Source organism: Pseudophryne corroboree, chromosome 7 (assembly GCF_028390025.1).
Source record: "Pseudophryne corroboree isolate aPseCor3 chromosome 7, aPseCor3.hap2, whole genome shotgun sequence".
Lineage (NCBI taxonomy): Eukaryota > Metazoa > Chordata > Amphibia > Anura > Myobatrachidae > Pseudophryne > Pseudophryne corroboree.
Window position 1 is genome coordinate 497646473 of NC_086450.1, and position 27980 is coordinate 497674452.

The 27980-nt window shown below is 48.1% G+C and overlaps 1 protein-coding gene across 1 annotated transcript; it reads left to right on the top strand.

The window, feature by feature from the left end:
* The first annotated feature begins 2993 nt into the window (after window positions 1-2993).
* LOC134944433 (apoptosis-associated speck-like protein containing a CARD) lies at window positions 2994-27980 on the top strand. Its single transcript, XM_063933008.1, has 4 exons — window positions 2994-2999; window positions 17515-17644; window positions 23971-24018; window positions 27641-27980. Exons 1-4 carry the CDS (start codon window positions 2994-2996, stop codon window positions 27928-27930), a joined length of 474 nt encoding a protein of 157 aa, XP_063789078.1. The 3' UTR covers window positions 27931-27980.

Consider the following 27980-nt stretch of genomic DNA (forward strand, 5'->3'; position numbering starts at 1 on the left):
CACCCCGGGTCTTTACCAAGGTAATGGCCGAAATGATGATTCTTCTTCGAAGAAAAGGCGTCTTAATTATCCCTTACTTGGACGATCTCCTGATAAGGGCAAGGTCCAGGGAACAGTTAGAGGTCGGAGTGGCACAATCTCAGGTAGTGCTACGACAGCACGGGTGGATTCTAAATATTCCAAAATCGCAGCTGATTCCACCATCTGCTGTTCCTAGGGATGATTCTGGACACAGTCCAGAAAAAGGTGTTTCTCCCGGAGGAGAAAGCCAGGGAGTTATCCGAGCTAGTCAGGAACCTCCTAAAACCAGGCCAAGTGTCAGTGCATCAATGCACAAGGGTCCTGGGAAAAATGGTGGCTTCTTACGAAGCGATTCCATTCGACAGATTCCATGCAAGAACTTTTCAGTGGGATCTGCTGGACAAATGGTCTGGATCGCATCTTCAGATGCATCTGCGGATATCCCTGTCTCCGACGACAAGGGTGTCTCTCCTGTGGTGGTTGCAGAGTGCTCATCTTCTAGAGGGCCGCAGATTCGGCGTTCAGGACTGGGTCCTGGTGACCACGGATGCCAGCCTAAGAGGCTGGGGAGCAGTCACACAGGGAAGAAATTTCCAAGGCTTATGGTCAAGCATGGAAACGTCTTTTCACATAAATATCCTGGAACTAAGGGCCATTTACAATGCCCTAAGCCAAGCAAGGTCTCTGCTTCAGGGTCAGCCGGTGTTGATCCAGTCGGACAACATCACGGCAGTCGCCCATGTAAACAGACAGGGCGACACAAGAAGCAGGAGAGCGATGGCAGAAGCTGCAAGGATTCTTCGCTGGGCGGAAAATCATGTGATAGCACTGTCAGCAGTGTTCATTCCCGGAGTGGACAACTGGGAAGCAGACTTCCTCAGCAGGCACGACCTCCACCCGGGAGAGTGGGGACTTCATCCAGAAGTCTTCCAAGTGATTGTAAACCGTTGGGAAAAACCAAAGGTGGACATGATGGCGTCCCGCCTCAACAAAAAACTAGACAGGTATTGCGCCAGGTCAAGGGACCCTCAGGCAATAGCTGTGGACGCTCTGGTAACGTCGTGGGTGTACCAGTCAGTGTATGTGTTCCCTCCTCTGCCTCTCATACCAAAGGTACTGAGAATTATAAGACGGAGAGGAGTAAGAACTATACTCGTGGCTCCGGATTGGCCAAGAAGGACTTGGTACCCGGAACTTCAAGAGATGCTCACGGAGGATCCGTGGCCTCTACCTCTAAGAAGGGACTTGCTTCTGCAAGGACCATGTCTGTTCCAAGACTTACCGCGGCTGCGTTTGACGGCATGGCGGTTGAACGCCGGATCCTGAAGGAAAAAGGCATTCCAGATGAAGTCATCCCTACCTTGATCAAAGCAAGGAAGGATGTAACTGCACAACATTATCACCGTATTTGGAGGAAATATGTTGCGTGGTGCGAGGCCAGGAAGGCCCCGACAGAGGAATTTCAACTAGGTCGTTTCCTGCATTTCCTGCAAACCGGATTGTCCATGGGCCTAAAATTTGGATCCGTTAAGGTCCAGATTTCGGCCTTGTCGATTTTCTTTCAGAAAGAATTGGCTTCAGTTCCTGAAGTACAGACCTTTGTAAAGGGGGTACTGCATATACAGCCTCCCTTTGTGCCTCCAGTGGCACCCTGGGATCTCAATGTGGTTTTGGGATTCCTAAAATCACATTGGTTCGAACCACTGGCCACGGTGGATTTAAAATATCTCACATGGAAAGTGGTAATGCTGTTGGCCCTGGCGTCAGCCAGGCGCGTATCAGAATTGGCGGCTTTATCCTATAAAAGCCCTTACCTGATATTTCATTCGGATAGGGCGGAGTTGAGGACTCGCCCTCAATTTCTTCCTAAGGTGGTTTCAGCGTTTCACCTAAACCAGCCTATTGTGGTGCCTGCGGCTACTAGGGACTTGGAGGATTCCAAGTTGCTAGATGTAGTCAGGGCCCTGAAAATATATGTTTCCAGGACGGCTGGAGTCAGAAAATCTGACTCGCTGTTTATCCTGTATGCACCCAACAAGCTGGGTGCTCCTGCTTCTAAGCAGACTATTGCTCGTTGGATTTGTAGTACAATTCAGCTTGCACATTCTGTGGCAGGCCTGCCACAGCCAAAATCTGTCAATGCCCATTCCACAAGGAAGGTGGGCTCATCTTGGGCGGCTGCCCGAGGGGTCTCGGCTTTACAACTTTACCGAGCAGCTACGTGGTCAGGGGAAAACACGTTTGTAAAATTCTACAAATTTGATACCCTGGCTGAGGAGGACCTGGAGTTCTCTCATTCGGTGCTGCAGAGTCATCCGCACTCTCCCGCCCGTTTGGGAGCTTTGGTATAATCCCCATGGTCCTGACGGAGTCCCAGCATCCACAAGGACGTCAGAGAAAATAAGAATTTACTTACCGATAATTCTATTTCTCGTAGTCCGTAGTGGATGCTGGGCGCCCATCCCAAGTGCGGATTGTCTGCAATACTTGTACATAGTTATTGTTACCAAAAAAATGTGGGTTTTGTTGGAGTGAGCCATCTGTTCTGGAGGCTCCTCATATTATCATACTGTTAACTGGGTTCAGATCACAGGTTGTACGGTGTGATTGGTGTGGCTGGTATGAGTCTTACCCGGGATTCAAAAATCCTTCCTTATTGTGTACGCTGTAAGCAATGTATGGAGCGCCGCATCAAATGATGTGATCGCAGTGGGCGTTCCTTCACACGGTTAGCATCTGCACATACTAGCATATAGTCACAATTGCATATGGCAACTCATTGCAACAGGAGTAGGAAGAACTGAATGTGTCACATGTTTACGAATCTTTGCACAGAAGCAGAAAAAAAATTGCTCAACTACACAAAAATCAGCATTGTGTGTGGCTGTGAATCAGGACCGCTGTGCCTTTGCGTGTTCCCAGAGATCTGTCTGGTGCAGTAGAGCAGTTACCAGCAATCTGGCGCAGGCGTCATGAGGGTAATTCAGACCTGATCGCGTTTTCGTACAGCCTGTGATCAGGTCTGAACTGCACATGCGTCTGCACCGCAATGCGCAGGCGCGTCACATGGAAACACAGAAGATCGCCGCTCAGCGATGGGTTTGTGGGAAGAATCCATTTGCACAGGCGAACGCAAGGAGATTGACAGGAAGAGGGCGTTTGTGGGTGTCAACTGACCATTTTCTGGGAGTGTTTGGAAAAAGACAGGCGTGTCCAAGCGTTTGCAGGGCGGGTGTCGGACGTCAATTCCAGTCCTGAACAGGCTGAAGTGATCACAGCGGCTGAGTAAGTCCTGGGCTGCGCAGAGACTGCACAATATCTGTTTGTACAGCTCTGCTACACATGCGTTTGCACACTTGCACAGCTAAAATACACTCCCCCTGTAGGCGGCGACTATCTGATCGCAGCAGTGCAAAAATCGCCTACTAGCGATCAGGTCTGAATTAACCCATGGCCCTCATTCTGAGTTGTTCGCTCACTAGCTGCTTTTAGCAGCATTGCACACGCTAGGTCGCCGCCCTCTGGGGGTGTATCTTATCTTAGCAGAATTGCGAATGAAAGATCAGCATAATGCGATTAAATTATTCTTAGCAGTTTCTGAGTAGCTCGAGACTTACTCCTACACTGCGATCAGCTCAGGCCGTTTAGTTCCTGGTTTGACGTCACAAACACGCCCTACGTTCGGCCAGCCACTCCCCCGTTTCTCCAGACACTCCCGCGTTTTGTCCTGGCACGCCTGCGTTTTTCCGCACACTCCCAGAAAACGTTCAGTTTCCGCCCAGAAACACCCACTTCCTGTCAATCACACTCCGATCACTTCAGCGATGAAAATTCTTCGTTCGGACGTGAGTAAATCTACTAAGTTTTGTGCTAAAATACTTAGCGCATGCGCGCTGTGTACCATGCACATTTTTGCCTTAATCGCTCCGTTGCGAAAATCGGCAATGAGCGAACTCAGAATGACCCCCTATATTCCCAGAGATCTGCGCATGCACAGTACAGCATTTACTTGTAATCTGGCGCAGGCGTCATGTTCCAGGTCTGAATTACCCCATATTCCCAGAGATCTGCACATGCGCAGTAGAGCATTTACCTATAATGATTTATCTCTTATTAAAATACCCAGTTCAGTGATTTCAACAAATCACCCCAGGGAACAGTGTGGGGTTGTACTACCTACAGTCAGGAACAATGATCTCAGGAAACAGTGCAGCAGTGTACTACCTACAGTCAGGTACAATGATCTCAGGAAACAGTGCAGCAGTGTACTACCTACAGTCAGGTACAATGATCTCAGGGAACAGTGCGGTAGTGTACTACCTACAGTCAGGTACAATGATCTCAGGGAATAGTGCGGCAGTGTACTACCTACAGTCAGGTACAATGATCTCAGGGAACAGTGCGGGGGTGTACTACCTACAGTCAGGTACAATGATCTCAGGGAACAGCGTGGGAGTGTACTACCTACAGTCAGGTACAATGATCTCAGGGAACAGCGCGGGAGTGTACTACCTACAGTCAGGAACAATGATCTCAGGGAACAGTGCGGGAGTGTACTACCTACAGTCAGATACAATGACCTCAGGGAACAGTGTGGGAGTGTACTACCTACAGTCAGGAACAATGATCTCAGGTAACAGTGCGGGAGTGTACTACCTACAGTCAGGAACAATGATCTCAGGGAACAGTGCGGGGGTGTACTACCTACAGTCAGGTACAATGATCTCAGGGAACAGTGCGGGGGTGTACTACCTACAGTCAGGTACAATGATCTCAGGGAACAGCGTGGGAGTGTACTACCTACAGTCAGGTACAATGATCTCAGGGAACAGCGCGGGAGTGTACTACCTACAGTCAGATACAATGATCTCAGGGAACAGTGCGGGAGTGTACTACCTACAGTCAGATACAATGATCTCAGGGAACAGTGTGGGAGTGTACTACCTACAGTCAGGTACAATGATCTCAGGGAACAGTGCGGGGGTGTACTACCTACAGTCAGGTACAATGATCTCAGGGAACAGCGTGGTAGTGTACTACCTACAGTCAGGTACAATGATCTCAGGGAACAGCGCGGGAGTGTACTACCTACAGTCAGATACAATGATCTCAGGGAACAGTGCGGGAGTGTACTACCTACAGTCAGATACAATGATCTCAGGGAACAGTGTGGGAGTGTACTACCTACAGTCAGGAACAATGATCTCAGGGAACAGTGCGGGAGTGTACTACCTACAGTCAGGTACAATGATCTCAGGGAACAGTGCGGGAGTGTACTACCTACAGTCAGGTACAATGATCTCAGGGAACAGTGCGGGAGTGTACTACCTACAGTCAGGTACAATGACCTCAGGGAACAGTGCGGGAGTGTACTACCTACAGTCAGGTACAATGATCTCAGGGAACAGTGCGGGAGTGTACTACCTACAGTCAGGTACAATGACCTCAGGGAACAGTGCGGGAGTGTACTACCTACAGTCAGGTACAATGACCTCAAGGAACAGTGCGGTAGTGTACTACCAACAGTCAGGTACAATGATCTCAGGGAACAGTGCAGGAGTGTACTACCTACAGTCAGGAACAATGATCTCAGGGAACAGTGTGGGAGTGTACTACCTACAGTCAGGAACAATGATCTCAGGGAACAGCGTGGGAGTGTACTACCTACAGTCAGGTACAATGATCTCAGGGAACAGTGTGGGAGTGTACTACCTACAGTCAGGAACAATGATCTCAGGGAACAGTGTGGGAGTGTACTACCTACAGTCAGGAACAATGATCTCAGGGAACAGCGTGGGAGTGTACTACCTACAGTCAGGAACAATGATCTCAGGGAACAGTGTGGGAGTGTACTACCTACAGTCAGGTACAATGATCTCAGGGAATAGTGCGGCAGTGTACTACCTACAGTCAGGTACAATGATCTCAGGGAACAGTGCAGGAGTGTACTACCTACAGTCAGGTACAATGATCTCAGGGAACAGTGTGGGAGTGTACTACCTACAGTCAGGTACAATGATCTCAGGGAACAGCGTGGGAGTGTACTACCTACAGTCAGGTACAATGATCTCAGGGAACAGTGCGGGAGTATACTACCTACAGTCAGGTACAATGATCTCAGGGAACAGTGTGGGAGTGTACTACCTACAGTCAGGTACAATGATCTCAGGGAACAGCGTGGGAGTGTACTACCTACAGTCAGGTACAATGATCTCAGGGAACAGCGTGGGAGTGTACTACCTACAGTCAGGTACAATGATCTCAGGGAACAGTGCGGGAGTATACTACCTACAGTCAGGTACAATGATCTCAGGGAACAGTGTGGGAGTGTACTACCTACAGTCAGGTACAATGATCTCAGGGAACAGTGCAGGAGTGTACTACCTACAGTCAGGTACAATGATCTCAGGGAACAGTGTGGGAGTGTACTACCTACAGTCAGGTACAATGATCTGAGGGAACAGTGCGGGAGTGTACTACCTACAGTCAGGTACAATGATCTCAGGTAACACTGCAGGAGTGTACTACCTACAGTCAGGTACAATGATCTCAGGTAACAGTGCAGAAGGGTACTACCTACAGTCAGATACAATGACCTCAGGGAACAGTGTAGGAGTGTACTACCTACAGTCAGGAACAATGATCTCAGGGAACAGCGTGGGAGTGTACTACCTACAGTCAGGTACAATGATCTCAGGGAACAGTGCGGGAGTATACTACCTACAGTCAGGTACAATGATCTCAGGGAACAGTGCAGGAGTGTACTACCTACAGTCAGGTACAATGATCTCAGGGAACAGTGTGGGAGTGTACTACCTACAGTCAGGTACAATGATCTCAGGGAACAGTGTGGGAGTGTACTACCTACAGTCAGGTACAATGATCTGAGGGAACAGTGTGGGAGTGTACTACGTACAGTCAGGTACAATGATCTCAGGGAACAGTGCAGAAGGGTACTACCTACAGTCAGATACAATGACCTCAGGGAACAGTGTAGGAGTGTACTACCTACAGTCAGGAACAATGATCTCAGGGAACAGCGTGGGAGTGTACTACCTACAGTCAGGTACAATGATCTCAGGGAACAGTGCAGTAGTGTACTACCTACAGTCAGGTACAATGATCTCAGGGAACAGTGCAGCAGTGTACTACCTACAGTCAGGTACAATGATCTGAGGGAACAGTGCGGGAGTGTACTACCTACAGTCAGGTACAATGATCTCAGGGAACAGTGCGGTAGTGTACTACCTACAGTCAGGTACAATGATCTCAGGGAACAGTGCAGGAGTGTACTACCTACAGTCAGGAACAAGGATCTCAGGGAACAGTGTGGGAGTGTACTACCTACAGTCAGGTACAATGATCTCAGGGAACAGTGCGGTAGTGTACTACCTACAGTCAGGTACAATGATCTCAAGGAACAGTGCGGGAGTATACTACCTACAGTCAGGTACAATGATCTCAGGGAACAGTGCGGGAGTGTACTACCTACAGTCAGGTACAATGATCTCAGGGAACAGTGCGGGAGTGTACTACCTACAGTCAGGTACAATGATCTCAGGGAACAGTGCGGGAGTGTACTACCTACAGTCAGGTACAATGATCTCAGGGAACAGTGCAGCAGTGTACTACCTACAGTCAGGTACAATGATCTCAAGGAACAGTGCGGGAGTATACTACCTACAGTCAGGTACAATGATCTCAGGGAACAGTGCGGGAGTGTACTACCTACAGTCAGGTACAATGATCTCAGGGAACAGTGCAGCAGTGTACTACCTACAGTCAGGTACAATGATCTCAGGTAACAGTGCGGGAGTGTACTACCTACAGTCAGGTACAATGATCTCAGGGAACAGTGCAGGAGTGTACTACCTACAGTCAGGTACAATGATCTCAGGGAACAGTGTGGGAGTGTACTACCTACAGTCAGGTACAATGATCTCAGGGAACAGTGTGGGAGTGTACTACCTACAGTCAGGTACAATGATCTCAGGGAACAGTGCGGCAGTGTACTACCTACAGTCAGGTACAATGATCTCAGGGAACAGCGTGGGAGTGTACTACCTACAGTCAGGAACAAGGATCTCAGGGAACAGTGCAGGAGTGTACTACCTACAGTCAGGTACAAGGATCTCAAGGAACAGTGTAGGAGTGTACTACCTACAGTCAGGTACAATGATCTCAGGGAACAGTGCGGTAGTGTACTACCTACAGTCAGGTACAATGATCTCAAGGAACAGTGCGGTAGTGTACTACCTACAGTCAGGTACAATGATCTCAAGGAACAGTGCGGGAGTGTACTACCTACAGTCAGGTACAATGATCTCAGGGAACAGTGTGGGAGTGTACTACCTACAGTCAGGTACAATGATCTCAGGGAACAGTGCGGTAGTGTACTACCTACAGTCAGGTACAATGATCTCAAGGAACAGTGCGGGAGTGTACTACCTACAGTCAGGTACAATGATCTCAGGGAACAGTGCGGGAGTGTACTACCTACAGTCAGGTACAATGATCTCAGGGAACAGCGCGGGAGAGTACTACCTACAGTCAGATCCAATGATCTTAGAAAAGAGTGTGGGAGTGTACTATATACATCCAGGTACAATGAGCTCAGGGAACAGTGCGGGAGTGTACTCCCTACAGTCAGGTACAATGATCTCAGGGAACAGTGTGGGAGTGTACTACCTACAGTCAGGAACAATGATCTCAGGGAACAGTGCGGGAGTGTACTACCTACAGTCAGGAACAAGGATCTCAGGGAACAGTGTGGGAGTGTACTACCTACAGTCAGGTACAATGATCTCAGGGAACAGTGTGGGAGTGTACTACCTACAGTCAGGTACAATGATCTCAGGGAACAGTGTGGGAGTGTACTACCTACAGTCAGGAACAATGATCTCAGGGAACAGTGCGGAAGTGTACTACCTACAGTCAGGAACAAGGATCTCAGGGAACAGTGTGGGAGTGTACTACCTACAGTCAGGTACAATGATCTCAGGGAACAGTGCAGGAGTGTACTACCTACAGTCAGGTACAATGACCTCAGGGAACAGCGTGGGAGTGTACTACCTACAGTCAGATACAATGACCTCAGGGAACAGTGTGGGAGTGTACTACCTACAGTCAGGTACAATGATCTCAGGGAACAGTGCGGGAGTGTACTACCTACAGTCAGATACAATGACCTCAGGGAACAGCGTGGGAGTGTACTACCTACAGTCAGGTACAATGATCTCAAGGAACAGTGCGGGAGTATACTACCTACAGTCAGGTACAATGATCTCAGGGAACAGTGCGGGAGTGTACTACCTACAGTCAGATACAATGACCTCAGGGAACAGTGTGGGAGTGTACTACCTACAGTCAGGAACAATGATCTCAGGGAACAGTGCGGGAGTGTACTACCTACAGTCAGGAACAAGGATCTCAGGGAACAGTGTGGGAGTGTACTACCTACAGTCAGGAACAAGGATCTCAGGGAACAGTGTGGGAGTGTACTACCTACAGTCAGGTACAATGATCTCAGGGAACAGTGCAGGAGTGTACTACCTACAGTCAGGAACAAGGATCTCAGGGAACAGTGTGGGAGTGTACTACCTACAGTCAGGTACAATGATCTCAAGGAACAGTGCGGGAGTATACTACCTACAGTCAGGTACAATGATCTCAGGGAACAGTGCGGGAGTGTACTACCTACAGTCAGGAACAAGGATCTCAGGGAACAGTGTGGGAGTGTACTACCTACAGTCAGGTACAATGATCTCAGGGAACAGTGCAGGAGTGTACTACCTACAGTCAGGAACAAGGATCTCAGGGAACAGTGTGGGAGTGTACTACCTACAGTCAGGTACAATGATCTCAAGGAACAGTGCGGGAGTATACTACCTACAGTCAGGTACAATGATCTCAGGGAACAGTGCGGGAGTATACTACCTACAGTCAGGTACAATGATCTCAGGGAACAGTGCGGTAGTGTACTACCTACAGTCAGGTACAATGATCTCAGGGAACAGTGCAGGAGTGTACTACCTACAGTCAGGTACAATGATCTCAGGTAACACTGCAGGAGTGTACTACCTACAGTCAGGTACAAGGATCTCAAGGAACAGTGTAGGAGTGTACTACCTACAGTCAGGAACAAGGATCTCAGGGAACAGTGTAGGAGTGTACTACCTACAGTCAGGTACAATGATCTCAGGGAACAGTGCGGTAGTGTACTACCTACAGTCAGGTACAATGATCTCAAGGAACAGTGCGGGAGTGTACTACCTACAGTCAGGTACAATGATCTCAGGGAACAGTGTGGGAGTGTACTACCTACAGTCAGGTACAATGATCTCAGGGAACAGTGTGGGAGTGTACTACCTACAGTCAGGTACAATGATCTCAGGGAACAGTGCGGCAGTGTACTACCTACAGTCAGGTACAATGATCTCAGGGAACAGCGTGGGAGTGTACTACCTACAGTCAGGAACAAGGATCTCAGGGAACAGTGCAGGAGTGTACTACCTACAGTCAGGTACAAGGATCTCAAGGAACAGTGTAGGAGTGTACTACCTACAGTCAGGTACAATGATCTCAGGGAACAGTGCGGTAGTGTACTACCTACAGTCAGGTACAATGATCTCAAGGAACAGTGCGGTAGTGTACTACCTACAGTCAGGTACAATGATCTCAAGGAACAGTGCGGGAGTGTACTACCTACAGTCAGGTACAATGATCTCAGGGAACAGTGTGGGAGTGTACTACCTACAGTCAGGTACAATGATCTCAGGGAACAGTGCGGTAGTGTACTACCTACAGTCAGGTACAATGATCTCAAGGAACAGTGCGGGAGTGTACTACCTACAGTCAGGTACAATGATCTCAGGGAACAGTGCGGGAGTGTACTACCTACAGTCAGGTACAATGATCTCAGGGAACAGCGCGGGAGAGTACTACCTACAGTCAGATCCAATGATCTTAGAAAAGAGTGTGGGAGTGTACTATATACATCCAGGTACAATGAGCTCAGGGAACAGTGCGGGAGTGTACTCCCTACAGTCAGGTACAATGATCTCAGGGAACAGTGTGGGAGTGTACTACCTACAGTCAGGAACAATGATCTCAGGGAACAGTGCGGGAGTGTACTACCTACAGTCAGGAACAAGGATCTCAGGGAACAGTGTGGGAGTGTACTACCTACAGTCAGGTACAATGATCTCAGGGAACAGTGTGGGAGTGTACTACCTACAGTCAGGTACAATGATCTCAGGGAACAGTGTGGGAGTGTACTACCTACAGTCAGGAACAATGATCTCAGGGAACAGTGCGGAAGTGTACTACCTACAGTCAGGAACAAGGATCTCAGGGAACAGTGTGGGAGTGTACTACCTACAGTCAGGTACAATGATCTCAGGGAACAGTGCAGGAGTGTACTACCTACAGTCAGGTACAATGATCTCAGGGAACAGTGTGGGAGTGTACTACCTACAGTCAGGAACAATGATCTCAGGGAACAGTGCGGGAGTGTACTACCTACAGTCAGGAACAAGGATCTCAGGGAACAGTGTGGGAGTGTACTACCTACAGTCAGGTACAATGATCTCAGGGAACAGCGTGGGAGTGTACTACCTACAGTCAGGTACAATGATCTCAAGGAACAGTGCGGGAGTGTACTACCTACAGTCAGGTACAATGATCTCAGGGAACAGTGCGGTAGTGTACTACCTACAGTCAGATACAATGACCTCAGGGAACAGTGTGGGAGTGTACTACCTACAGTCAGGAACAATGATCTCAGGGAACAGTGCGGGAGTGTACTACCTACAGTCAGGAACAAGGATCTCAGGGAACAGTGTGGGAGTGTACTACCTACAGTCAGGTACAATGATCTCAGGGAACAGTGTGGGAGTGTACTACCTACAGTCAGGTACAATGCTCTCAGGGAACAGTGTGGGAGTGTACTACCTACAGTCAGGTACAATGATCTCAAGGAACAGTGCGGGAGTATACTACCTACAGTCAGGTACAATGATCTCAGGGAACAGTGCGGGAGTGTACTACCTACAGTCAGGTACAATGATCTCAGGGAACAGTGCAGCAGTGTACTACCTACAGTCAGGTACAATGATCTCAGGGAACAGTGCAGGAGTGTACTACCTACAGTCAGGTACAATGATCTCAGGTAACACTGCAGGAGTGTACTACCTACAGTCAGGTACAAGGATCTCAAGGAACAGTGTAGGAGTGTACTACCTACAGTCAGGAACAAGGATCTCAGGGAACAGTGTAGGAGTGTACTACCTACAGTCAGGTACAATGATCTCAGGGAACAGTGCGGTAGTGTACTACCTACAGTCAGGTACAATGATCTCAGGGAACAGTGCGGTAGTGTACTACCTACAGTCAGGTACAATGATCTCAAGGAACAGTGCGGTAGTGTACTACCTACAGTCAGGTACAATGATCTCAAGGAACAGTGCGGGAGTGTACTACCTACAGTCAGGTACAATGATCTCAGGGAACAGTGTGGGAGTGTACTACCTACAGTCAGGTACAATGATCTCAGGGAACAGTGTGGGAGTGTACTACCTACAGTCAGGTACAATGATCTCAGGGAACAGTGCGGGAGTGTACTACCTACAGTCAGGTACAATGATCTCAGGGAACAGCGTGGGAGTGTACTACCTACAGTCAGGAACAAGGATCTCAGGGAACAGTGCAGGAGTGTACTACCTACAGTCAGGTACAAGGATCTCAAGGAACAGTGTAGGAGTGTACTACCTACAGTCAGGAACAAGGATCTCAGGGAACAGTGCAGGAGTGTACTACCTACAGTCAGGTACAATGATCTCAGGGAACAGTGCGGTAGTGTACTACCTACAGTCAGGTACAATGATCTCAAGGAACAGTGCGGTAGTGTACTACCTACAGTCAGGTACAATGATCTCAAGGAACAGTGCGGGAGTGTACTACCTACAGTCAGGTACAATGATCTCAGGGAACAGTGTGGGAGTGTACTACCTACAGTCAGGTACAATGATCTCAGGGAACAGTGCGGTAGTGTACTACCTACAGTCAGGTACAATGATCTCAAGGAACAGTGCGGGAGTGTACTACCTACAGTCAGGTACAATGATCTCAGGGAACAGTGCGGGAGTGTACTACCTACAGTCAGGTACAATGATCTCAGGGAACAGCGCGGGAGAGTACTACCTACAGTCAGATCCAATGATCTTAGAAAAGAGTGTGGGAGTGTACTATATACATCCAGGTACAATGATCTCAGGGAACAGTGCGGTAGTGTACTACCTACAGTCAGGTACAATGATCTCAAGGAACAGTGCGGGAGTGTACTACCTACAGTCAGGTACAATGATCTCAGGGAACAGTGTGGGAGTGTACTACCTACAGTCAGGAACAATGATCTCAGGGAACAGTGCGGGAGTGTACTACCTACAGTCAGGAACAAGGATCTCAGGGAACAGTGTGGGAGTGTACTACCTACAGTCAGGTACAATGATCTCAGGGAACAGTGTGGGAGTGTACTACCTACAGTCAGGTACAATGATCTCAAGGAACAGTGCGGGAGTGTACTACCTACAGTCAGGTACAATGATCTCAGGGAACAGTGCAGGAGTGTACTACCTACAGTCAGGTACAATGATCTCAAGGAACAGTGTGGGAGTGTACTACCTACAGTCAGGAACAAGGATCTCAGGGAACAGTGCGGTAGTGTACTACCTACAGTCAGGTACAATGATCTCAGGGAACAGTGCAGGAGTGTACTACCTACAGTCAGGTACAATGATCTCAGGGAACAGTGTGGGAGTGTACTACCTACAGTCAGGTACAATGATCTCAAGGAACAGTGCGGTAGTGTACTACCTACAGTCAGGTACAATGATCTCAGGGAACAGTGTGGGAGTGTACTACCTACAGTCAGATACAATGATCTCAGGGAACAGTGCGGTAGTGTACTACCTACAGTCAGGTACAATGATCTCAGGGAACAGTGCAGGAGTGTACTACCTACAGTCAGGTACAATGATCTCAGGGAACAGTGTGGGAGTGTACTACCTACAGTCAGGTACAATGATCTCAAGGAACAGTGCGGTAGTGTACTACCTACAGTCAGGTACAATGATCTCAGGGAACAGTGCAGCAGTGTACTACCTACAGTCAGGTACAATGATCTCAGGGAACAGTGCAGGAGTGTACTACCTACAGTCAGGTACAATGATCTCAGGGAACAGTGCGGCAGTGTACTACCTACAGTCAGGTACAATGATCTCAGGGAACAGTGCGGTAGTGTACTACCTACAGTCAGGTACAATGATCTCAGGTAACACTGCAGGAGTGTACTACCTACAGTCAGGTACAAGGATCTCAAGGAACAGTGTAGGAGTGTACTACCTACAGTCAGGTACAATGATCTCAGGGAACAGTGCGGCAGTGTACTACCTACAGTCAGGTACAATGATCTCAGGGAACAGTGCGGTAGTGTACTACCTACAGTCAGGTACAATGATCTCAGGTAACACTGCAGGAGTGTACTACCTACAGTCAGGTACAATGATCTCAGGGAACAGTGCAGGAGTGTACTACCTACAGTCAGGTACAATGATCTCAGGGAACAGTGCGGCAGTGTACTACCTACAGTCAGGTACAATGATCTCAGGGAACAGTGCGTGGTGTACTACCTACAGTCAGGTACAATGATCTCGGGGAACAGTGCGGTAGTGTACTCCCTACAGTCAGGTACAATGATATCAGGAAACAGTGCAGAAGTGTACTACCTACAGTCAGGTACAATGCTCTCAGGGAACAGTGCGGTAGTGTACTCCCTACAGTCAGGTACAATGATATCAGGAAACAGTGTAGGAGTATACTACCTACAGTCAGGTACAAGGATCTCAGGGAACAGTGCGGGGGTGTACTACCTACAATCATGTACAATGATCTCGGGGAACAGGGGAACAGTCTGGAAGTGTACTACCTACAGTCAGATACAATGATCTCAGGTAACAGTGCAGAAGTGTACTCCCTACAGTCAGGTACAATGATCTCAGGAAACAGTGCGGCAGTGTACTACCTACAGTCAGGTACAATGCTCTCAGGAAACAGTGCAGGAGTGTACTACCTACAGTCAGGTACAATAATCTCAGGGAACAGTGTGGTAGTGTACTCCCTACAGTCAGGTACAAATGATCTCAGGGAACAGTGCGGTAGTGTACTACCTACAGTCAGGTAAAATGATCTCAGGGAACAGTGCAGGAGTGTACTACCTACAGTCAGGTACAATGCTCTCAGAAAACACTGCGGAAGTGTACTACCTACAGTCAGGTACAATGATCTGAGGGAACAGTGCAGGAGTGTAGCCTACAGTCAGGTACAATGATCTCAGGGAACAGTGCGGTAGTGTACTACCTACAGTCAAGTACAATGCTCTCAGGGAACAGTGCGGAGGTGTACTACCTACAGTCAGGTACAATGATATCAGGAAACAGTGTAGGAGTGTACTACCTACAGTCAGGTACAATGATCTCAGGAAACAGTGCAGCAGTGTACTACCTACAGTCAGGTACAATGATCTCAGGTAACAGTGAGGTAGTGTACTACCTACAGTCAGGTACAATGATCTCAAGGAACAGTGCGGGAGTGTACTACCTACAGTCATGTACAATGCTCTCAGGGAACAGTGCGGTAGTGTACTCCCTACAGTCAGGTACAATGATATCAGGAAACAGTGTAGGATTGTACTACCTACAGTCAGGTACAATGATCTCAGGAAACAGTGCAGCAGTATACTACCTACAGTCAGGTACAATGATCTCAGGGAACAGTGTGGCAGTGTACTACCTACAATCATGTACAATGATCTCGGGGAACAGTCTGCAAGTGTACTACCTACAGTCAGATACAATGATCTCAGGTAACAGTGCAGTAGTGTACTCCCTACAGTCAGGTACAATGCTCTCAGGAAACAGTGCAGAAGTGTACTCCCTACAGTCAGATACAATGATCTCAGGTAACAGTGCAGTAGTGTACTCCCTACAGTCAGGTACAATAATCTCAGGGAAAAGTGTGGTAGTGTACTACCTACAGTCAGGTACAAATGATCTCAGGGAACAGTGCGGGAGTGTACTACCTACAGTCAGGTACAATAATCTCAGGGAACAGTGCGGTAGTGTACTACCTACAGTCGGGTAAAATGATCTCAGGGAACAGCGTGGGAGTGTACTCCCTACAGTCAGGTACAATGCTCTCAGGAAACAGTGCGGGAGTGTACTACCTACAGTCAGGTACAATAATCTCAGGGAACAGTGCGGGAGTGTACTACCTACAGTCAGGTAGAATAATCTCAGGGAACAGTGTGGTAGTGTACTACCTACAGTCAGGTACAATGCTCTCAGGAAACAGTGCGGGAGTGTACTACCTACAGTCAGGTACAATGATCTCAGGGAACAGTGCGGGAGTGTACTACCTACAGTCAGGTACAATGATCTCAGGGAACAGTGCGGGAGTGTACTACCTACAGTCAGGTACAATGATCTCAGGGAACAGTGCGGGAGTGTACTACCTACAGTCAGGTACAATGATCTCAGGAAACACTGCAGAAGTGTACTACCTACAGTCAGGTACAATGATCTCAGGAAACAGTGTGGAAGTGTACTACCTACAGTCAGGTACAATGATCTCAGGGAACAGTGCGGCAGTGTACTACCTACAGTCAGGTACAATGATCTCAGGGAACAGTGCGGCAGTGTACTACCTACAGTCAGGTACAATGATCTCAGGGAACAGTGCGCGGGTGTACTACCTACAGTCGGGTAAAATGATCTCAGGGAACAGCGTGGGAGTGTACTCCCTACAGTCAGGTACAATGCTCTCAGGAAACAGTGCAGAAGTGTACTACCTACAGTCAGGTAGAATAATCTCAGGGAACAGTGTGGTAGTGTACTACCTACAGTCAGGTACAATGCTCTCAGGAAACAGTGCGGGAGTGTACTACCTACAGTCAGGTACAATGATCTCAGGGAACAGTGCGGGAGTGTACTACCTACAGTCAGGTACAATGATCTCAGGGAACAGTGCGGGAGTGTACTACCTACAGTCAGGTACAATGATCTCAGGGAACAGTGCGGGAGTGTACTACCTACAGTCAGGTACAATGATCTCAGGAAACACTGCAGAAGTGTACTACCTACAGTCAGGTACAATGATCTCAGGAAACAGTGTGGAAGTGTACTACCTACAGTCAGGTACAATGATCTCAGGGAACAGTGCGGCAGTGTACTACCTACAGTCAGGTACAATGATCTCAGGGAACAGTGCGGCAGTGTACTACCTACAGTCAGGTACAATGATCTCAGGGAACAGTGCGCGGGTGTACTACCTACAGTCAGATAAAATGATCCATATTGAAATGTGACAGTTACTCTCTAACCTAGATGATGCCTTATGATCTGATGGATCTGTATTAACATTTCATTTCAAATCTCTTAGACTTTGAAGTTTCAGTCGGAGCCGTATCAGTACACGGAGATCAACCTGAAAGCAAATGATACAGACATTTGTCTACATGTATCAGAAGAGGACAGAGAAGCGGCAGTATGGGAGGCACAGCTGACAAAAGGTACCATTTAATGTAACCAGTGTTGGCTGATCTGTTATGCTATCACATAATTAACAACCAACACGTCATGTTTTCAAGATTTCTATCTGTGGAAGGGGGCATTACTTTGTGGGGCATATTATGTTGCAGGGGGCATTTCTGTGTGGGGCATAATATGGTGCAGGGGGCATATTATGGTGCAGGGGGCATTACTGTGTGAGGCATAATATGGTGGCATTTTTTTCTTTTCTGTAAGGTAGTCTTTTCTTGCAAGGCCATGCCCATTTTAGTGAGGTCACTCCCACATTAGCGAGACCACGCCCCCACTCTGGGAGGCACACATGCCTTTGACTGTGCAAGCCCTGGGCCCTACACGCTATAACACTGCTTGTGATTTTGGACATGCCCCCATTGGTGTACATTGCAGGCACCATCAACACTTGCCTCTCTGAACATGGCCTCTGCATCACTCAGAATCAGGCCCATAATGGGGAGCTGTAACCCAGGGTCGTAACTTGAAGTTTGTGGGCCCAATAACAAAATCTTGACAGGCCCCAGACCATGTCATTATAATGCCCCTTAGGGGAGCAAGAGAGAGAGACAAAGAGGGTGAAAGAGGGAGAGAGAGAAAGAGAGGAGCGAGTAGAGAGTTTCATGGAAACAGAGGAAATAAGAGAAAAAGAGAGGAGTGAAAAATAGGGTGTCAGGGCGAAAGAGAGAAAGGGATGAGAGGGGCGAGAGAGAGAGAGCATCAGTGAGAGAGGGTGTCGGAGAGAGAGAAAGTGTATCAGAGAGGGAAGGGGAGGAGCAAGATGAGGGGAAGCAAAGAGAGGGGGGCAAGTGAGAGTAAGAGAGAGTGTCGGGGAGAGACAGAGATGAAGAAAGAGAACTGTCATGATCCTGACTGTAGTTCTCATATTTGGTGACTTACTGTACCTCTGCCATCTGTCCAAATCTCAGTATCATAGCGCTCATGTCTACAAGTCATCTACAGTAGCCGACCCAGCTTCTGCTGGTGGGGGAGTTAAAAAGGCTTCTCAAAAAGAGACTCAAATTTATTACTGGGGTCCTGTGATTAAAAGATCCTATCCTAAGTTGGGTGTCCAGAAAAGAATGTTCAAACCATTTAAAGTCACAAAGGCATCTGTCTCCGCAGCCCAAGGAGGGGCGTCTGTCTCCGCAGCCCAAGGAGGGGCGTCTGTCTCCGCAGCCCAAGGAGGGGCGTCTGTCTCCGCAGCCCAAGGAGGGGCGTCTGTCTCCGCAGCCCAAGAAGAGGCATCTGTCTCTGCAGCCCAAGGAGGGGCGTCTGTCTCCGCAGCCCAAGAAGGGGCGTCTGTCTCTGCAGCCCAAGGAGGGGCGTCTGTCTCCGCAGCCCAAGGAGGGGCGTCTGTCTCCGCAGCCCAAGGAGGGGCGTCTGTCTCTGCAGCCCAAGGAGGGGCGTTTGTCTCCGCAGCCCAAGGAGGGGCGTCTGTCTCTGCAGCCCAAGGAGGAGCGTCTGTCTCCGCAGCCCAAGGAGGGGCATCTGTCTCCGCAGCCCAAGGAGGGGCGTCTGTCTCCGCAGCCCAAGAAGAGGCGTCTGTCTCTGCAGCCCAAGGAGGGGCGTCTGTCTCCGCAGCCCAAGAAGGGGCGTCTGTCTCTGCAGCCCAAGGAGGGGCGTCTGTCTCCGCAGCCCAAGGAGGGGCGTCTGTCTCCGCAGCCCAAGGAGGGGCGTCTGTCTCCGCAGCCCAAGAAGAGGCGTCTGTCTCTGCAGCCCAAGGAGGGGCGTCTGTCTCTGCAGCCCAAGAAGGGGCGTCTGTCTCTGCAGCCCAAGGAGGGGCGTCTGTCTCCGCAGCCCAAGGAGGGGCGTCTGTCTCCGCAGCCCAAGAAGGGGCTTCTGTCTCCGCAGCCCAAGGAGGGGCGTCTGTCTCCACAGCCCAAGGAGGGGCGTCTGTCTCCGCAGCCCAAGAAGGGGCGTCTGTCTCTGCAGCCCAAGGAGGGGCGTCTGTCTCCGCAGCCCAAGGAGGGGCGTCTGTCTCCGCAGCCCAAGGAGGGGCGTCTGTCTCCGCAGCCCAAGGAGGGGCGTCTGTCTCCGCTGCCCAAGGAGGGGCGTCTGTCTCCGCAGCCCAAGGAGGGGCGCCTGTCTCCGCAGCCCAAGGAGGGGCGTCTGTCTCTGCAGCCCAAGGAGGGGCGTCTGTCTCTGCAGCCCAAGGAGGGGCGTCTGTCTCTGCAGCCCAAGGAGGGGCATCTGTCTCTGCAGCCCAAGAAGAGGCGTCTGTCTCTGCAGCCCAAGGAGGGGCGTCTGTCTCCGCAGCCCAAGGAGGGGCATCTGTCTCCGCAGCCCAAGGAGGGGCATCTGTCTCTGCAGCCCAAGGAGGGGCATCTGTCTCTGCAGCCCAAGGAGGGGCGTCTGTCTCCGCAGCCCAAGGAGGGGTATCTAATGTTCAAGCTCTAGTAGGGTCATATGAGTCTTCTGAAAAAGGAGTTTCTGATCTGTCAACCCCAGGAGGGGTGCTGGAAATAACAATCCTGAGAGAGGTGTCTGATTCGTTAACCCCAGGAGGGGTCACCAGAGTTTCAGCCCCAAGGGAAGTATCCAGAGCTTCATTCCCTGATGGAAGTCTTTGTGCTACAGATGCAGTTATGAACTCCTGTTTGCCATCTTCAGAGAGCACCACCATGTTGGCATCCAGCATGGTTCAAGTCCAGGATGGGCCATTTGAACACTTGGATTCTACTCACTCTGGTTCCAGACGGAATCTGTCTCCTCCGATTCCAGCCGGTTCAAGTTCGTCCGGACTCAATTTGGTCTTGTCCATGTGTCCGGTTCAGTCTCTCCTGGTTCCAGCCGGTCCAGCAATACGCCAGGTCCAGTCTGGTCAGTCCATCCCAGTTCCAGCCGGTCCAGCAATACTCCAGGCCCAGCCTGGTCAGTCCGTCTCAGTTCCATCTGGTCCAGCAATACTCCATGCCCAGCCTGGTCATTCCGTCCCTTTTCCATCCGGTCCAGCAATATTCCAGGTTCAGCCTGGTCAGACTGACCAAGTTCCAGCTGGTCCAGCAATACTCCAGGACCAGCCTGGTCAGTCTCCTTTGGTTCCAGCCAATTCAAGTATCCTCGGATCCAATCCGGTCCTACTCGTCCATCCAAAGACTTCTCCAGTTTCAGCCACTCCAAGTAAAATTATTCACTCAGTAACTGTTGAGGACTTTAGTGTTTCAGAGCTGGACACCAATTTGAGTACAGCTTTCTCAGCTTTGTCCCTAAGCTTTTCTGAGCAACCTATTGTTCCATCTGCTGATTTGGATAAAGTACTTCAAGCTAATGTTGCTGAGAGGGATACTGATGTTGCTTCCTCAATCCAGTCACAAGAGTCGTTTGCCTCAGTCGCAGATGCGAGTGTCACAGCTTCAGGGAGAATTACTAGTGTTTCCATCCAGAAGGACATTTCAAGTGATTTCTCAGTTGAGTATTTCAGTCAGACAACTTCAGAAAGAATATTTTTTCATCAGTCTGATGTTCCTCAAACTAACTCCAATCCAGCTTCTGAGAGTGTGTCATCATTTTCAGCCTCTAAGCTTTTGTCCAGTGCTTTAGCAGCTATTTACTTTGATGGAGATTTATTGCAATATGCCGCTCTAGTTGATCGATTTCTCTCTCTGATTGAGTCAGATCCTTCGGGTGCAGTAATTTCCAACGTTATTCGATATCTGTTCCTGGCAATCAGAGGAAAAGCTTTGGAGTAGGCTAACACACCTTTTGAGAGTAATGATCCTGTGCTCCATGATTTACATACTTTTAGTAATGCTGTGGCTAATGAATTTAGTCCTAAACCTTTGGAATCTGACTCAGTTAAAAAATCATGCTCCAAAAAGAATTCAAGTTCTTCTTCATTCAAACTACAACAGTCTGATACAAAAGGAAGTTTGTGCTGTCCTACCAAGGATAATCCAAGTATCTCCTCCCCTAAGAATCTGGTCATTAAAACTGGTCATCTAGCAGTCACTCCTAGCCCGATACTAAGTTCTCCGGTAAAGAATTTAAACCTCCAGTGCACTTCTCTGTCATCTGCAAACTGTGTCTCTAAGAGAGTTTCATATCTTCCATTGGACTTGGACTCATACTCTGAATTTGATCCAGTTTATGATGCTACTCCTTTCCTGGGAGGTGCTGTGTTTTCTAAGGAAGTTTTTTCTTTACAGGAATTCCACTCTCCCTACTTAAATTCAGATGTTCCTGTAAGAAGGAGATGCACAGACGAAGGTCCTAAGTTCTTCTGTATGCATTTTTGCAGGTTCCCCTAAGATTCAAGATGGGTGTCCGGAGTCCACCCTTGAAGAGGGGGGTACTGTCAGGATCCTGACTGTAGTTCTCATATTTGGTGACTTACCTCTGCCATCTGTCCTGGATCCTGCGACTTTTCTGCTCACTGGGATAAACAGCTTGCCAGTACCATCAGTTTCCTGAGTTCTGAGTTCTCTGCCTGGAAGTTAAGCGTTAATGAGCTCCACCTGTGGTGATTAACCTTCTGTGTGAATCTGAATTCAGCAGGTCTCTCTAGGCTGTGCCTACACAGCAATCATTGTTGTCATTATACTATATGCCTCTCTGACTCCAGTGGTCACCAGATACATTTTCCACTGTGCTCAGCAATATGGAGTATAGGCCTAAAAGCCAGCATCCTCTGTTCATTTGTAGAAGTTCAGGCTTCAGTGTTTTTTTAGCCTGCTAGGCCTCACTCTACATCAGAGCCTAATCTGGAGTACTGACGTGACAGAGTCTGATCACCTGATCTGGAGCTATCCAATCCTGTGCCAGCCTGAGACTCTCAATCACCTGACTCTGCTCACCAATCACCAAGGACCAGGAAGTATAAGTCAAGAGACTTTTACCTTGGTTTCTGTAAAACTCTGCTCTCTTGCTACCCAGTCTGGATTACAGTTGTGTTACCAGTTATATCCAGTATCAGTCTCATCTCAAAGACACAGCTGCAGTATTCTTCAGTCTCGTCTTAAATCCACAGCCGCAGTATTCTTCAGTCTCGTCTTAAAACCACAGCCGCAGTATTCTTTAGTCTCGTTTTAATGACACAGCCACAGTCTTCAGTTCATCTTCAGCCTCGTCTTAAAGTCACAGCCACAGTCATTGTTCTACATACAGTTGCATTTCCAGTTATACCAGTACCCTGCCCGGTTCACAGTGCAGTTCTCAGTCTCACCGGTAACCAGTTCGGTTCAACATCTTCAGCTCTCCTCCCAGTTCTGCGCAACTCCAGAGAACCTATTTCATAGTAACCTTGAGTATACAAACACATACTCCTGTGACAGTATATCTAGTATGTTCTCACCAATACATTCACCATCCTGCTATCAACAGCATGTTCCTGGTGATCCAGTGGTCAGGATACGGCTGCCTCTGCCGATGCCCAGGTTCGACCCTCGGTCAGGAATTGCTCCTTACTATTTACATTCACTGATTCCCACAGACCAGCCAAATATACACATAGTCCTCCAGTTACCGGCACGGACTTCACATACACGCCGAGTTCACAAAAACCACAGTCATGACAAAAACGAAAGAGAGGGTGTCAGGGAGAAAGAGAGAGTGTGTCAGGGGAGAGTCAGGGGGAGAGGGAGAGATAGATAGTATCAGGGAGAGAGAGAGACAGTGTCAAGGAGACAGAGAGAGACAGTGTCAGGCAGAGAGATAGAGAGAGACAGTGTCAGGTAGAGATAGAGAGAGAGAGACAGTGTAAGGGAGACAGAGAGAGTGTCAGGGAGAGAGAGAGACATGTCAGAGAGAGTGTGTAAGGGAGAGAAAGACAGTGTCAGGGAGGGAGAGAGACAGTGTCAGGGAGGGCGAGAGACAGACAGTGTCAGAGAACGAGAGAGTATATCAGGAAGAGAGTGAGGGATAGAAATAGTCAGGGAGAGAGAAAGAGAGAGGGGAGCAAGAGGGAGGGGGAGTGGGCACTACCTGACTCCAGCAGAGGTCTCTGGTGGGGGCAGGTAATTCCCAACATTAGGCCCCACCCGCTAAAAACCCATGAGTGGCGGGACTCAGAGCCGACCAGGTAGCCCCCACTTGCTGTATCCTCTGTGCAGAGGTTTATGATATTAGCATATCAGCGGCACCCATTCTTAGCCGGGGTGAATAGGAGTGAAATATGTTTTTAAGGGTACTTCTTACTATGCTATTTGTGCATTTTAACTGATTTACTGTTTAATTCACAAGTCATTTAACTGGAACCTCAACAATGCTGCAGAGAAAATTGTCTGCATAGTGCAATACATTGCTAGGTTATGATTCATGTAATTCTGAGGTGATGTTCTGTAGTGTTTATGTATTTTCTAAATTTTTTATTTTGTAGGAGATATACGAGAATGGACAGGGCAAATGGCTGAGCCTAATCAGAAAGGTATGTAATATGTTGTGGTATATTGTAATAAAGGTCCGTTCCCTTAGGTGAGCATGCACTAAGTATTTCATGGATGTTCCTGGCTTGTGCCTGATCTGACATTCCCTTATGTGCGCATTCACTACGCGTTTCATAGATGCTCCTGGCTTGTGCCTGATCTGACATTCCCTTATGTGCTCATTCACTACGCGTTTCATAGATGCTCCTGGCTTGTGTCTGATCTGACATTCCCTTAGGTGCTCATTCACTACGCGTTTCATAGATGCTCCTGGCTTGTGCCTGATCTGACATTCCCTTATGTGCTCATTCACTACGCGTTTCATAGATGCTCCTGGCTTGTGCCTGATCTGACATTCCCTTATGTGCTCATTCACTACGCGTTTCATAGATGCTCCTGGCTTGTGTCTGATCTGACATTCCTTTAGGTTCTCTTTCACTACGCGTTTCATAGATGCTCCTGGCTTGTGTCTGATCTGACATTCCCTTATGTGCTCATTCACTACGCGTTTCATAGATGCTCCTGGCTTGTGCCTGATCGGACATTACTTTAGGTGCTCATTCACTATGCGTTTCATAGATGCTCCTGGCTTGTGTCTGATCTGACATTCCCTTATGTGCTCATTCACTACGCATTTCATAGATGCTCCTGGCTTGTGTCTGATCTGACATTCCCTTAGGTGCTCATTCACTACGCGTTTCATAGATGCTCCTGGCTTGTGTCTGATCTGACATTCCCTTAGGTGCTCATTCACTACGCGTTTCATAGATGCTCCTGGCTTGTGTCTGATCTAACATTCCCTTAGGTGCTCCTACGCGTTTCATAGATGCTCCTGGCTTGTGTCTGATCTGACATTCCCTTAGGTGCGCCTACGCGTTTCATATATGCTCCTGGCTTGTGCCTAATCTGACAGTCCCTTAGGTGCTCGTGCTCTATGTGTTTTATAAATGATCCTTGCTTGTGAGAAGCTCATATGCGTCAACAATGGCTAGGAGCCATTACCTGCATTACAGTACCCTAGTTCCCTGAGCATCAGATTGCTCACTAACTGTATACCATTCTTTGATATTCAGTAAGACAATTTGGGAAGTTTTAGAGGGCAGAGCTCTAATTAGGATGATCCCTACTTTTTTACCTTTTTTTCATCAGTTCTATAAATCCCCAAAATTTCCACTCTCTGGAATATTGAATACTGTCTAACTGGGGGAAACAAGGAGGGGGCGGCACACCGGACTGCCCAGCTAGCAATTCTTGAAAAATACAGCAGGCAGATGGCCTGGTCCGTCCATGTGAATGCCTGGCTGGTCAGCTCCGCCTCTCGTTCTGTTAGACTGATATGCTTAGATGGGTGCTTGCCATGAGACCACACCCCTGTGACTTGTGCCACTCCCCCATGAAGCATGGCTAGGCCCCCTTTCCCAAGAGCAAGTGCACAACTGGGATTCCAGGACTGAAGTATAGCACCAGTCCATCCCTGAAGGCATATAAGAACCACTTGACCCATCTATTCTGCCCTTTTTTAAACTTTAGGTAACCTCAACCCTATTTGAGCATTAGTTATTTGTAAGGATATCCTTATGTCTATCCCATGCATGTTTAAATTGCTTACTGTCTTAGCCTCTGCCACCTCTGATGGGAGGCTATTCCACTTATCCACTACCCTTTCTGTGAAGTAATTTTTCCTAAACTTTCCACTGAACCTCCCTCCCTCCAGTCTCAGAACACATCCTCGTGTTTTAATAATTCTCTTCCTTTGAAGAATGTTTCCCTCCTGTACCTTGTTAAAACCCTTGATATATTTGAAAGTATCTATCATGTCCCCTGTGGACAGAGACCACCCCAACCCACATGGCTGATGGTGGCCCCAGTACTGAAGGGGTTAAACCCTGTGCTGTGGTGCCATTTTTAAACTGAACAATAGATGCTATGCGCCAAATTAAAAAGGTATACTCAGCGCTAGGAGCCATGTTTATACTGTAACGGTGATAGGCGCTGAGTGTTTAAAAAAAATTATATTTAAATGTCTTTGATGTGCTGTGGCCCCAGACACTCTCTCAGACGACCGCGTCTATGCTGTATGTTAATGCCCGAGGTGTTGTACTGGGGACGAGGGGAAGTGCAGCCGGGAGTCTATACTGCTTGACGGTCACTGGATCCTAGGTTCTCACCAACATATATGTCTGATATCCTGCACCATTTGTGAGTATTAAATCTAATAATGCATCTTTGCAAGTGGGATCCTTCACTAATTGCTTGAGAGATGCTCCCTAAGGAATTTAGAAATGTGCAACTTGTAGTTGAACTTGCAAAAGACCCCTCCAAATTTACATCAGGTAGATTATAGTCTCCCATGATTATGACCTCTTCCTTTAAAGCCATTTTAGTGATGTCCCACAATAGGTTCCTGCCCAGTTCCTGACCCTGGCCTGGTGGTCTATGGATCACCCCAGTGTGCATAGTGTCCTACCCCCCTATTTCTATGGTCACCCAAAAGCCCTCGGTTTTTTCTTCAATAGTTTGTATTAAAATAGCGCTTATGCTTTTTTTCAAATACATTGCTACCCCTCCTCCTATTCTTCCCATTTTGTCCTTCCTAAATAAAGTTTATCCCGGTATAGCTATGTCCCAGTCATGATTCTCATTGCTCCATGACTCTGTAATAGCCACAATATCTAGATCATCCCTTGTCATTATCGCAATTACCTCTAGAATTTTGTCACCTAAGCTCCTAGCATTTGCACACATAGCTTTAAGAAATTTGCTTGTGCATCTGTTATTCCTTGCCATGTTCAGACAGTACTTAACAAAATGTCAAGTTTAAAGTTGAAGTGGCCTGTTTGGTGATGTTGTTCAATGTTTGGTCAGCTATTTATTTGTTTTTTTTTTCATTCAGAAATCAGACTTTATCCTTTACAACACAGCTGCCCCTAATTTAAGTTAAAGATATAGTACAGGCATGTCCGAACTGTGGCCCTCCAGCTGTTGTGAAACTACATATCCCAGCATGCCCTGACACAGTTTTGCTGTCAGAGAACGCTAAAGCTGTGTCAGGGCATGCTGGGATGTGCTGTTTCTCAACAGCTGGAGAGCCGCAGTTTGGACATGCCTGATATAGTAGTTCTGATTAAGACAGGCTACACCTGACCACAAATGGCCAAATAGTCAAAAGTGTTTGAGCAAACACCAGGCGCCATGCAACAATTAACTAAGATTCACTGAACAACTTCCCCACACAGGTAATACCAATTTCAAGCAAGTCATTACTTTGAAAACTTTAACACATACATGATTTTGCATGAGAGAAATGTAGGTTGAAATTTGTAGCGTGCAGAATGGAAATGACTTAGTTTAAAAACACAAATAGTATGCATGAGATGCAGAGTAGATTTTACAGCATGAGAAATTATTTATATACTTTTGTGGCTTTAACGCAGTCCACCTGTAGTAGTGTTGGTTTGTAGTATGTTTAGCTTCTGTTTACCATTGGTTTAATGCCGCTATAATGCCAATAGTGATTTTAAATACACTTTAGATACACATTTAAAATACTAACAGTGCAACAGGCCAATAAAAAGCCAGAAATATCTGACCGTATGTAATATGTATGTGTTTATGTAATTACAGGAAATTCTCTATCTATGGGGCCATTTGTGGATAAACATCGAGAAGTTCTCATCCGTGAGGTGCCCCTGGTGGAGCCAGTCCTAGATGGTCTCAAAAGTGAGAAGCTTCTGACAGATGAGCAATATGACTTTGTGCGCAGCAGAACGACCTCCCAGGACAAGATGAGAGCTCTCTATGACTTTATCAGGTCTTGGGGTGACGGTGACAAGAGCAAGTTATACAACATTCTGAAGGACACAAATAAGCCTCTCGTCAGGAGGCTGGAACAAGAAGATGGGTCAATCTGCTGATAACATCTAGAGATATTGTATAGAGGCACTAGATAGGAAGGAATCAATAC